Source organism: Vipera ursinii (genome assembly GCF_947247035.1).
Source record: "Vipera ursinii genome assembly, chromosome: 3".
In the NCBI taxonomy this organism is placed as follows: Eukaryota; Metazoa; Chordata; class Lepidosauria; order Squamata; family Viperidae; genus Vipera; species Vipera ursinii.
The window spans coordinates 38,698,070-38,710,088 of record NC_139516.1 but is presented as its reverse complement, the minus strand read 5'-3'; the positions used below and the strand labels follow the sequence as shown (position 1 = coordinate 38,710,088).

At 37.8% G+C, this 12,019-nt stretch overlaps 1 protein-coding gene across 1 annotated transcript in view; it reads right to left on the bottom strand.

Moving 5' to 3' along the window:
- ST7L (suppression of tumorigenicity 7 like) overlaps positions 1–11,865 on the bottom strand; it is a 48,951-nt gene extending 37,086 nt beyond the window's left edge. Inside the window, exons 1-7 of the mRNA XM_083357936.1 lie at positions 11,506–11,865; positions 10,514–10,596; positions 9,315–9,480; positions 8,118–8,172; positions 7,331–7,446; positions 4,416–4,494; positions 3,294–3,448 (exon numbers count right to left, since the gene is read on the bottom strand). Coding sequence (XP_083214062.1) covers positions 3,294–3,448; positions 4,416–4,494; positions 7,331–7,446; positions 8,118–8,172; positions 9,315–9,480; positions 10,514–10,596; positions 11,506–11,704 — 853 coding nt within the window. The 5' untranslated portion in view covers positions 11,705–11,865. The remainder of the gene's footprint in view (positions 1–3,293; positions 3,449–4,415; positions 4,495–7,330; positions 7,447–8,117; positions 8,173–9,314; positions 9,481–10,513; positions 10,597–11,505) is intronic.
- Between the last annotated feature and the right edge of the window lie 154 nt (positions 11,866–12,019).

Sequence of the window (12,019 nt, the reverse complement as noted above, 5' to 3'; positions counted from 1 at the left end):
CATAGATTCTCTATGGGGTTCAGGTCAGGCGAGTTTGCTAGCCAATCAAGCACAGTAATCCCACGGTCATTGAACCAGGTTTTGGTGCTTTTGGCAGCGTGGGCAGGTGCCAAGTCCTGCTGGAAAATGAAGTCAGCATCCCCATAAAGCTTGTCTGTGGAAGGAAGCATGAAGTGCTCCAAAATCTCCTGGTAGATGGCTGCGTTGACCTTGGACTTAATGAAGCACAGTGGACCAACACCAGCAGATGACATGGCTCCCCAAATCAACACAGACTGTGGAAACTTCACACTGGACTTCAAGCATCTTGCAGTGTGTGCCTCTCCATTCTTCCTCCAGACTCTGGGTCCTTGGTTTCCAAATGAGATGCAAAAGTTGCTTTCATCAGAAAAGAGGACTTTGGACGACTGAGCAACAGACCAGGTCTGTTTTTCTTTAGCCCAGGTAAGACGATTCTGACGTTGTTTGTTGTTCAGGAGCGGCTTGACAAGAGGAATACATTTGAAGCCCATGTCCAGGATCCGTCTGTGTGTGGTGGCTCTTGATGCACTGACTCCAGCCTCAGTCCACTCCTTGTGAAAGTCCCCAACACTTCTGAATGGCCTTTTCCTGACAATCCTCTCCAGGCTGCGGTCATCCCTGCTGCTTGTGCACCTTTTTCTTCCACACTTTTCCCTTCCACATAACTTTCTATTAATGTGCTTTGATACAGCACTTTGGGAACATCCAACTTCTTTTGCAATTACCTTTTGAGGCTTTCCCTCCTTATGGAGGGTGTCAATGATGGTTTTCTGCACAACTGTCAGGTCAGCAGTCTTCCCTATGATTGTGATTCCTACTGAACCAGACTGAGAGACCATTTAAAGGCTCAGGAACCCTTTGCAGATGTTATGGCTTAATTAGCTCATTAGAGTGGGACACTTTGAGCCTAGAATATTGCACCTTTTCACAATATTCTAATTTTCTGAGATTGTGGATTTGGGGTTTTCATGACCATTGCAATTATGACAAATCACGGCTTGAACTATCTTGCTTTGCATGTAATGAGTCTATCTCATATATTAGTTTCCCCTTTTAAGTTGCATTACTGAAATAAATGAACTTTTGCACGATATTCTAATTTTTCGAGTTTCACCTGTACACGATAAAGAGAATATTACATTCTCTGAAAGAAAAATGGAAGTCTAGAGGCATGTGAGATTCTAATCCAATATGAAAGGGTTCCTAAACTTGTTACTATGGAATCAGAAACTTGCTAACCACCTCTCATCCAAACAACAAATCATATTTGTTTCTCCATTGTAATAATAATTGAAGTCTGAGAACTTTTTATGACTTTTATTCCATGGCATAAAACATTAAGAAGAAGAGAAACAGAAACAGAAATGGCTATAGTAATCTTGATCCCTTATTGGAAAAAAGTCAATAAGTACATACCATACTTAGACTAGTTAGCTAACTCTTTAATGATAGCGCTGGGGATAGGATAATGTACTATTAAAACCAAAATTGAGTTATTTCAATGAACTTTCCAGATTTACATGATGTTATAAATTAAGTACAGTAATGCAGGAATTTTTTGACAACTAATACAATAAGCTTTTAGTAAGAAAGCAAAAAATATTATCTGTTCAAAGAGTTTGTAAATGGTTAACTTCATTTCTACAAACTTGAAGTACTGAGAATAAAGAGTAAAAAAAAATACTGTCTTGTCCAGAACTGCTACAGATAATATAGTACAACAATCCTTTTATCTTCATGTCACAAAAAAGGTAAGAAACAAAAAAAATAAACTGTCATTTCGGTCCCATGATAAAAAGAGGAAAAATTAATGAAGCATTTACTTATGTGCTCTGGGCTACTCACAAAGACTTCCTTATAGAAATTAAAGCTCTGAGTGATAAATGTAACTATATATATGCTTTCATATGTGAAAGTACCCTTAGCACTGATATAAATTACTTACACTGTTATTATTCAATTAATGGAAAAACCTTTTTTGGCTGTTTCATTTCATGTAAGTGCTGCAATTTTAGTTGCAAACGGTAACATTTGGAACATAGGACTAAGGTTGAAATCTCATACAAAGAAGTAATTCCATTGCATTAAATTTGACCATAGGTAGTCAATAATGGTAATTCGGATCAAATGCTGCGGTAGTAAAGCACAACATCGTATGGCTGCATTACTTAACTATGGCAATCTTGGCAGTTCCTGCTGCCATCATTAAGTGAGACTCACAGGTTGTTAAATGAAGATCTCCTCATAACTTCTTGCTGGCTTACAACAAGCAAAGACGTGATATTTGGCAGAAAGTTACAAGGAGATCCTGGACAGGAGTGACTGATGAGAGGGGGCAGGTAGGGCATGGAAACAGCTTCAACGGCCCACTACAAAGTCCCAGTTGCCCCAGCCCACAAAGCCCCAGCAGTCTAGCCTAACTATGTGGTACAAACCCCAGCTGCTTCTTCCCAAGGTCTTGCAAGGAAATCACTACATACAACCTCAAAGAGGTCTTGCATGGCCAGGAACTGCCTCACAAAGGGTCAGGCTGGGCATGCTTCATCAGCACCAGGAGCAAGACGACAGTGAAGGTCAACTGGGGATGGCAGAGCACAAGGTGACATGATCTGTAGAGTACAAGGGACCAGGGTGTGCTGCCAAGCCTTTGCATTTTGATCACATGACCAGAGCAGTGCTCTAATGGCCAAACTTTGAGAACCAGGTGTAAGAAACATTCATTCATCGCTTTTGTAACTTTGAATGTTTGCTAACAAAGAATCATTAAGGAAGATGTGATGGAATGCGCACCTGAAGTAGCAGAGGGGAATCTTTGCAGCTTTCCCAGGAAAAAGGCAATACATTTCAGAGAAAAACCCAAACTAACACACTGTGCAGTCCCAAGATGAATCGGAGAGGGGGGAAAAGTTCAGGGTAGCTACACCCTAGAATCTCTTAGGAAATATCTATTAGTATAGAGCTTTAGTTTGGCAAATAAACACTGAAGCAAATAAAAGACTGGACTCAACTGGATTTCACTGTGTCGTCTTTGGGCTTGACAGATTATCTGTCAAATGGACATTCATAGGTTGCTCAATCAGATCAATTTTACTGCTTTTTGTTGCAGTAAAATTAAAATGCACAGTAATCAGTTCTAATCTATGATTTAGAATTTTGTGTTATATTGATTTTAACTCCTTATCATTTAAAAAGTATTAGTTTTTGTGTTAAGGATCACAGTGAGACCAATCTCAAATCCACCACTTTTAAACAATTTGTGCAACAATACTTACTAAGCTGTGCTTCATGGTGTGGATTTTGTGAACTGCTATGCTGAGACTTTTTATAAACTGTTTCTCCTGCCCTCAAAGCTTGTTTAAAGTATTTTTCAGCTTCTAAAATAGTTGTTGCTTCTTCCTCAGCCAGAAGAATGTATGCTGTGGCACAGCTGAAAGGGAAGGGGAAAATTTTGTAAGCTGCCCAGTCACTTGTGCAGTGAGATGGATGGTATATGAATTTAATAAACAATGAAATATTGTGTTTAAATAAATCACTCACTGAAGGCAACATAGCCAAGAAACACATATTTACTTCCACTGTACTTTTTCTTTTTAAGAACTAAACCACAGAAACAGATCTAGTATCTTCACATTATCGATTCATACTTCATTCATACGCCAGTCCTATGGAACCAGCTCCCGCCTGAGCTTCGGATGGCCCAAAATCTCCAGTCCTTTTGCCGCGGCCTCAAAACACTCCTTTTCCACCTGGCTGACCTGGACTGACAGGCATTTTAATTATATTTACAATTTTTAATTTATTTTTAATTTTAATTTTAATTTATTGCACAGATGATTTTAATTTTATTTTGATCTTAATTTCTGTACTTATTATATGTTTTGTTGTTAGCTGCCCTGAGTCCTTCGGGAGATAGGGCGGGATATAAATCCCATTAATAATAATAATAATAATAATAATAATAATAATAATAATAATAATAATAATAATTTGAAGAGTTCAGCCTCTAAAAAATAACATGGGGCAACTTTCAAGAAATTAGAATGGTTATTACACATATCATTTAAGTCTGCTAATAATATGAATAGGTAATATAAAATTATATTTATGCTTTAAATTTAAAATGTAATTCTAAAATTCAGAATTTTAATTCATATAAATTTTTTAGACCATGCGTGTCCCAACTTCTTCACTTGCCTGGGCCACACTGAGTAAAGAGATGTTGTCTTGGGCTGCATATAAAGTATATAATATTTAACATATATAAATAACAAGCTTCCTTTATTTTTGTACATTTTATTATATCTTGGGGGGCCACAATAATAGCTCTCCAGGCCACATGTGGCCTTCACCCATGGTTTGGACACACCTGGTTTAGACTGAGCATGCAAACTTACTCATTATTTAATTCTAAAGCTTGATACGCTGCTTTGATTCGGGCCTGAGGATTCCTTTCCCGCCATGCCTTCTGCATAACTAAACAGAATTTATGTAAAAATTAGTTAAATATTCATGCAAGAAACACATTTCAGAAAAGTAAAACTAACTTTATGACAATGCTACACATTTCTGTGAAAATTAATGTCCAATGAATTTTATGTGTTTTCTAACAAGAAAACGTTTAAAAAGTGATTTACAAAAATATACAAAAGCAATTACATTCCTCATATACACACATATTTTTTAACAAATGAACCTAATTATTTCGTTCTTCCTGCCAATAGCAATAAGCACTTAGACTTATGTACCACTTCAATAGTGGTTTACAGCCCTCTCTAAGAGGTTTACAAAATCAGCATAGTGCCCCCAACAATCTGGGTCCTCATTTTACTGACCTCGGAAGGATGGAAGGCTGAGTCAACCTTGAGATGGTAAGGATCAAACTGCTGGCAATCGGCAGTCAGCCTGCAATATTGCATTCTAATCACTGCGCCACCAAGGGAGGCAGTTTGCACTAGGTGACTTGAATTTGTTTCTTTCTCTTGATTTGCACTAAGCTTATTTAGCTATTATATCAGAGTACTTTGCTGAGGATCTCGCTCACTTGTAAAAAAGGAAGAGAGATTTTCAGTATAGTACTCTGATATAATTGTTGTTGTTAGCTGCGAAGTCGTGTCCGACCCATCGCGACTCTATGGACAACATTCCTCCAGGCCTTCCTGTCCTCTGATATAATAGCTAAATTCATTTAACAAAAAACAAATCTCTAATCTGAAAAAGGTTATAAGCAAAGATTGTAACTTGAAAAAAATAGCCACACCTGCCCTAATCATAAAAAATCATGGTAAAATCAACTCTACTATGATCCATGGGGCTAACTGCAAGACAAATAAATGCAAGATTGCAGTCTGAATAACTAATCGCCCTTAATTTTGGCAAGAACATTAAAAAATCCATTTATGGTTCTTTTGGAAACAAGAATGCAAATGTCCAACAAGAATAATGTGAAAAATGCTGAAACAACTTTTTGGAAGCAAAAAGTTAGCTTTGGCTTGCTGAGTGAGATAATAGACTACATTAATATTAACCTGCTCTTCTAGCAATGGGCATTATCACTAGAGTAACACAGACAGTAATTTGTGATGGATAGATGAATTGGAAAGCATTAATTCATTAATTGCCAAAAATTTGGTGTACAACACTGAGTGCCTTTCTTTTTTTTAAAAAAAAAGGTATAGGTAATAAATAACTCCCAGAGACAGATAGCATGATCAGAAGTTGTAAAATCTCAGGCTCATTTTTAAAAGACCTTTGTAAATAAGTACAATTTTTCATTCTTTACTATTTCGAATCTACAAACTTTACAAGAGTATTCTATCTTACAGAAAAGTACCGTAACTTCATTTAATTCAGATAGAGAACAAGCCCTAAAAAGAAATTTGCCCAGTTTGAGTTTAAAATCATTTTTCATTTATTTTATTGACATAAATCAATGAACAAATGCCAAAGCTTCAGGAAATGACTGTGTTACAGTTGAGATGCTGAAAGCTGGTGGTCACAATTTACACAAGATACTAGAAAAACTATACTTGACATGCCTCAGAGAAGAAAAAATACCCAATGCATAGAAAATGAAGTAATTCATACATAAGCAAGTATAATTTGGCTTAAAATAAACCTGAAAAGGAGTCAGGTTATGTTTAATAAATTCACCAAAGAATTTTTTTTATATCTGGAGAATAACTAGATATACTAGACTACATATACATACACCTTGGCCAATGGATCTCAATGGAAGGAGATACAATAAAGGAAATTGAACGGCATGTTAAATGTGGTTGGCAGGCATTCAGCAAGTTAAGCATAATTTTCAAGAACATCTCTCTATGGTTGAAAAGTTTTCAATCAGTGTATGCCACCTGCTCTAACATATGCCAGTGAAATATTGACACTAACCTCACAAGTGATACAAAAGCTAAAAAGGTAAAGTGCTAGTCATTTCCAACCCTAGGGGACGGTGCTCATCTCCGTTTCAAAGCCGAAGAGCCAGCGCTTGTTCAAGGACATCTCCGTGGTCATATGGCCGGCATGACTGGACACCAAAGGCACACAGAATGCTGTTACCTTCCCACCGTAGTGGTCCCTATTTTTCTACTTGCATTTTTACATGCTTTCGAACTGCTAGGTTGGCAAAAGCTGGGACGAGTAACAGGCGCTCACTCTGTTATGCGGCACTCAGGATTTGACCCGCTGACCTTCTGATCGAAAAGCTCAGTGTCTTAACCTACTGAGCCACCACGTCCCTGATACAAAAGCTACGAGTGGTGTAAAGAGCCATGGAAAGATACATGCTCTGCATTACAAGACAAGATAGAAAGAGCTGCACATGATTTGGATAACAAATGAAAGTATATGATATCATCGAGACTACAATAATTGAAATGGAAATAGTCGCATAGCAAGAACTGATGGCAGGTGGACCAAGACAGTCATAGAATGGATCCTACTTGATAAAAAGCATCCACGAAAGAGACCTAAAACAAAATGATTAATGACATCAGCAAGTATCGCCTTCATCCTGCAGTAGATAATGACCAAAATGATGATCTGCATATAAAATATGAGTCTCCAGTCATCTCATCCAGACTGCCCCAGTTATAAAATGGAAGTTTGCACCAATGGGAAAAAATGAAGACTACATTTTAATATTCAATAGACAGTAATAGAAGAGTTGCTTCTTAGGTTTTCCCTTCATATGCTTACACTACATCTATGGATGGAGCAAAGACTATAAGAAGAATGACAGTTTCAACAATAAAAATATATCCTTATTTACATTTTTTCTTCTTTCACAAAGAAAAAGAAATTATACCTGCATCTGAAGGTCTAAGAGAGTCTGTTTCACAGGTAAAAAAACTCTGATGATCCTGAGCAGATAAGTTCATATCATAATATGTTAGTGGCTCCTTTCCTGTCACCCATGTATATCTTCAAGAGAAAAAAATGAGCACCATTAATTCCATAATTCTATGTATATCTGTTCAGAACTAGTTTCTTTCTAAATGAAAGTAATTTTAAAATTTTCTTTAATGTCTTCTAGTCAATCCTGAGCCTAGACAGCTACATGGAATAATCCGTATAGTTTTCTTAGCATTTGGTTTATTATTTATTTACCACGTTGTCTTCTTCTTAGGGCTAAGAATGTGAATGGCCCAATATCACTGCACTGGCTTTGTGTCTAAGGACTAGACTTCCCAATCTCCCATTTTCTACTAGTGTCATTCACCCCAATACTAATTGGGTCCTCAAGCCTATATTACACTTCAGCCTTAAGGAAATAGTAACACAAGAAGCAGAAACCTAAGAAGTATATTTAACTGAATAGCTTGGTTTTTTTCCCCTGTGCAGCATAACCCAGATTGAATAAATAGTAGCCTAAGAAAGAATAAGTGTCTTTATCATAAATTTCCAAACAGACTGGGATCTGAGAATAGTACACTGGAATTCATGATAACAATTATTTTTATAATATTCTGAAAATGATAAATTCATGGTATCCAAACAATTATTTCCACAAAAAATGAGGAAAATAATTATCTGCATGTGATTACCTATTGTTTAAACAAATAAGGTATAAAACAAATAGAATTGTTGGGTACCTGTTATATTCTGCTCCTCTAAAGAGATTGAGTGGATTTCTCCATACTTTGCACTCTGTTTTAGAAAAAGATAATTTAGTCTTAAAATTAATCTAGAACTACCCTTACTTAATAAAGCTATCTTTCTAAAACCTGAGTGTGGGAAATCACTAAATCTAAACTGGGTCGATAGAACTTGTCCTTCAAATTGGAGTGCCTTTGAGTCAATCTTGAGACCTGGCCACTGCCTGGATAAGTCCATATTGTCACTGCAGGGGTTTTTTCAGTTCGTCTGAAAAGTTCATTTCTAATTGTACATCTCTTTCTGCTCTGCATCTGTGTTGATAACTTATCTGGTAACCATAGTGAATGTCATGTGGTCTAGCCATGTTATGATTTAGCTTTGCTGTATGCGCAAGCGTAAAAAAGTTTTTCTAGTTTATGTCTTCACCTTTTTCTTTTACTGTCTGATGGGATAGAATGTGGTCGGTTAGCTTTCTTTGTTTATATATATTTTTCTTCTTTAATTAAAGGTTTTTAATAGAATATGCATCAGGTTTTGTTTTCCTTCACCCACACACATCATGCATCGTCTGGAGCACGGTCCGTCGCCCTCTGACAGGCAGAATTATGCCTTGACACATGTTTTTTTCTTGGCAGTATTTGTAAATCACAAATCATATGGTTTGGCAATTAACAGATTTTTCAGGATTCCAAATACTAACTGTCCAATCAAAAACTTTTCCATTTCTTTTTCATGCCTCTTATGTAGGTATGTCCCTTTAAAAAATCACTTAAATAACTTAAATATATAGGCTAGTTATTAAGTACATTTAATAATAACAAAACAATAACAACAAAACAACAATAATAAAGTTGGAAGGGACCTTGGAGGTCATCTAGTTCAATCCCCTGCTCAGGCAGGAAACCCTATACCATTTCAGACAAGTGGCTGGCCAGTCTCTTCTTAAAAACTTCCAGTGCTGGAGCATTCACCACTTCTGGAGGCAGGTTGTTCCACTGGTTAATTGTTCTAACTGTCAGGAAATTTCTCCTTAGTTCTAGGTTGCTTCTCTCTTTGGTTAGTTTCCATCCATTGCTTCTTGTTCTGTCTTTAGGTGCTTTGGAGAATAGCTTGACTCCCTCTTCTTTGTGGCAGCCCCTGAGATATTGGAACACTGCTATCATTTATAGAATCCTAGTCTTAGAAACAATCACCTGAGAGATTTTGTCTGTTCATTTCATTTTCTCCACTAGCAGCAGAAAAATTTGCCTGTCCAGAACTAGCATTCTCTGCCCCTCCAATGAGTGGTCGCAAATGACTCACAGAAACCTGTTCTATAAAAGACATGCCATATTTTCTGAAGTACCACCATTCAAATATCTGGAACAAGAAACAGAAAAATATGTGGGATGCAATTATTATGACAGGTTGCACAAAGAGAGAGATATTTAAACTGGACGTGGCATTTTTATTGAGTTATTATGTTTTTATCCTGCCTTTACATTTACCCTTCAACAGAAAAAACCTGACCATTTCCTCAGAGTTAACCAGACATAAAAACAGAATACAATATCTCAAAACTTTTCTTTTCATTTCAGAAATAAAATATATTTAATAGTTGGTTTCATTTTCTAGTTCACAAAATGAGCCTCAGCATATGAGATATACATAATCTAAACAAATAATTGTTCTGAGTAAATCACAAGCCATTTAACTTGCAGAATTCCTCACAGATGAGTTTTATAATTTTATAAATCTTTTTCTTGCCAGACTACATTTTTTATTCTATCAAATAGCACCATCTGGAGTTCAGCTAGAATATGAGATGCACTGTTTTTTCAATTTAGCACTAGCATATTTTGCATAAAATCTAATTTTAAAAATCTACAGCTTTGATGAAATGATACATCAAATTATATTAGGCATGTTCTCCATCGTCCAAGTGTTGTAAACATTTTAAAAGACACCTAGCTCCTTCTTGATTGCTATATACATAAATATAACAAGTTTTTAAAATTATTTTCTCTGCTTAGAACAGAAATGTAACAATAGCTGGGGCAAGCATAGTTTTAATCCTCAAAGCAAGCCAGGAACCAAGTTTTTAATTGCGGTTCAATGAACATAGGATTGCTTCTAGCTTTAGCCAATTGAAACTGATGGGATCCAGACAAGATTAACTTAAGGCAGATTCATATAAATGAGTGTGTTTCAAGTATGACAACAACTGAAACTAACCTCTGGGTATAATGATGAGGTAAATAAAACCAGTCTTATATGAATATGTAAAGCATTCCTCTAATACTCAGTTTGCTTCCAGTGTTTTCAAGACCTATGAACTCAAGCAACAATGTAGCTCACTTCTACTATATTTCTTGATTAGTTAAGGAACACAGAAATGCAGAAAAATACTTACAAATATCAGACCAGATATCAAAGATGACGTTCCCGTAAGTGCAACATAGAATTTTGGAGTCAATGTGCTCAAGAAAACAGTTACTGCCAATGAAAAGGTAAGTGTTGTCAGTTAACAAACTTGGGTTTCACAAACTTCAGGCGAATAAAATGATGAATATATTGATCAAGGCCAGCGGTCTTGTTCATACATATTACAATATAAACCATGGCTAAAGCAACCAAACTGTCTGGATTCACTCACACATGAGGCTAAAACCTTACAAATCACAATATGGCATAACTTACTGTATTCTCCCAGCCAGTGTTAAGAATTAATAGCAAGTTGCTCTATTTTGAGAAATTCAAGTTTAAAATAAACAGCTGAAAACACCCTGTAATGCAGGGGTCTTCAAACTTGGCCCTTTGATGACTTGTGGACTTCAACTCCCAGAATTCCTCAGCCAGCGTTGCTGGCTGAGGAATTCTGGGAGTTGAAATCCACAAGTCATCAAAGGGCCAAGTTTGAAGACCCCTGCTGTAATGTTTTAGTGAATAGACTCAGGCCCTTATCTAGGTAAGATTTAAATCCAAAAACCCTTGAGAGTTATAATAAATGAAAAGTGTAATCATAAAGTAATGGAACAATAGAATAAGCAATGAAAAAGAAAACACTGATATAGTGATATGAGAATAAAAGATGCGGAGATGAGAAGGCAGAGAGCGAGGGGGAAGGTCAATACGCCACATCCAGTGTGGAACTCCCTCAGTCCAAAAGGCACAGCTGAAGAGTCAGGTCTTCAGGCTCTTTTACAGAAAGATATTATGCAAATCTAGACAACTGTAATTCAATAAACAATGCTTAAATGATCCATGACTTACTACCTGTTTTCTAAGTATGTTCTTTTGCAAGGACACCCCCCACCCCCGGTAGGCTCCCCTATCCCTGCCACAACCTTATTTCCTTTGCTCCCACAGAGCTGCTTTACAACTACGGCGCGACCGTCCCCTTACCTGCCACTAAGTTGTCCCGCAGCCGAAGCGGGCCCCTTAAGAAATAAAGAAGACCCAGCGCCGCCAGGAAGCCAAACGACCGCGCCCAGGGCCCTGCGGCCAGCCTCAGCCGCTCCCATCGCCGAGGACCGGGCCCAGGGCCAGGGGACTGGGAGAGAGTCGGCGCGGCATCCTCACTCCCAGGATTACTCTCCGCCATGACTCCCGCCCTCGGCTTGCTGAGGCCTGGCTGGCTGAAGGAGGCAGGAGGGCGGGATCAACCAGGCGCGCCGCCGCGGCCGCCGCTTCGCCCCGTTTAATGGAAGCCGGCGCTCGCGGCAGGTGGGTGGGTGGGGAAGCCGGATAGGCTCCCTCGCCGGCTCCCTGTACTCTTCCCTCGTTCGAATTCGCTTTCAGACAGGCAGCTCTCCTGTTGGCTTTACCGAGATTGCCATCCCGCTCGCGCTGTAGCTACAGGGAAGTCCTTTTGAACAAAGCTATATCTTGCCCAGTATATGCGGATATATTGGAGCTA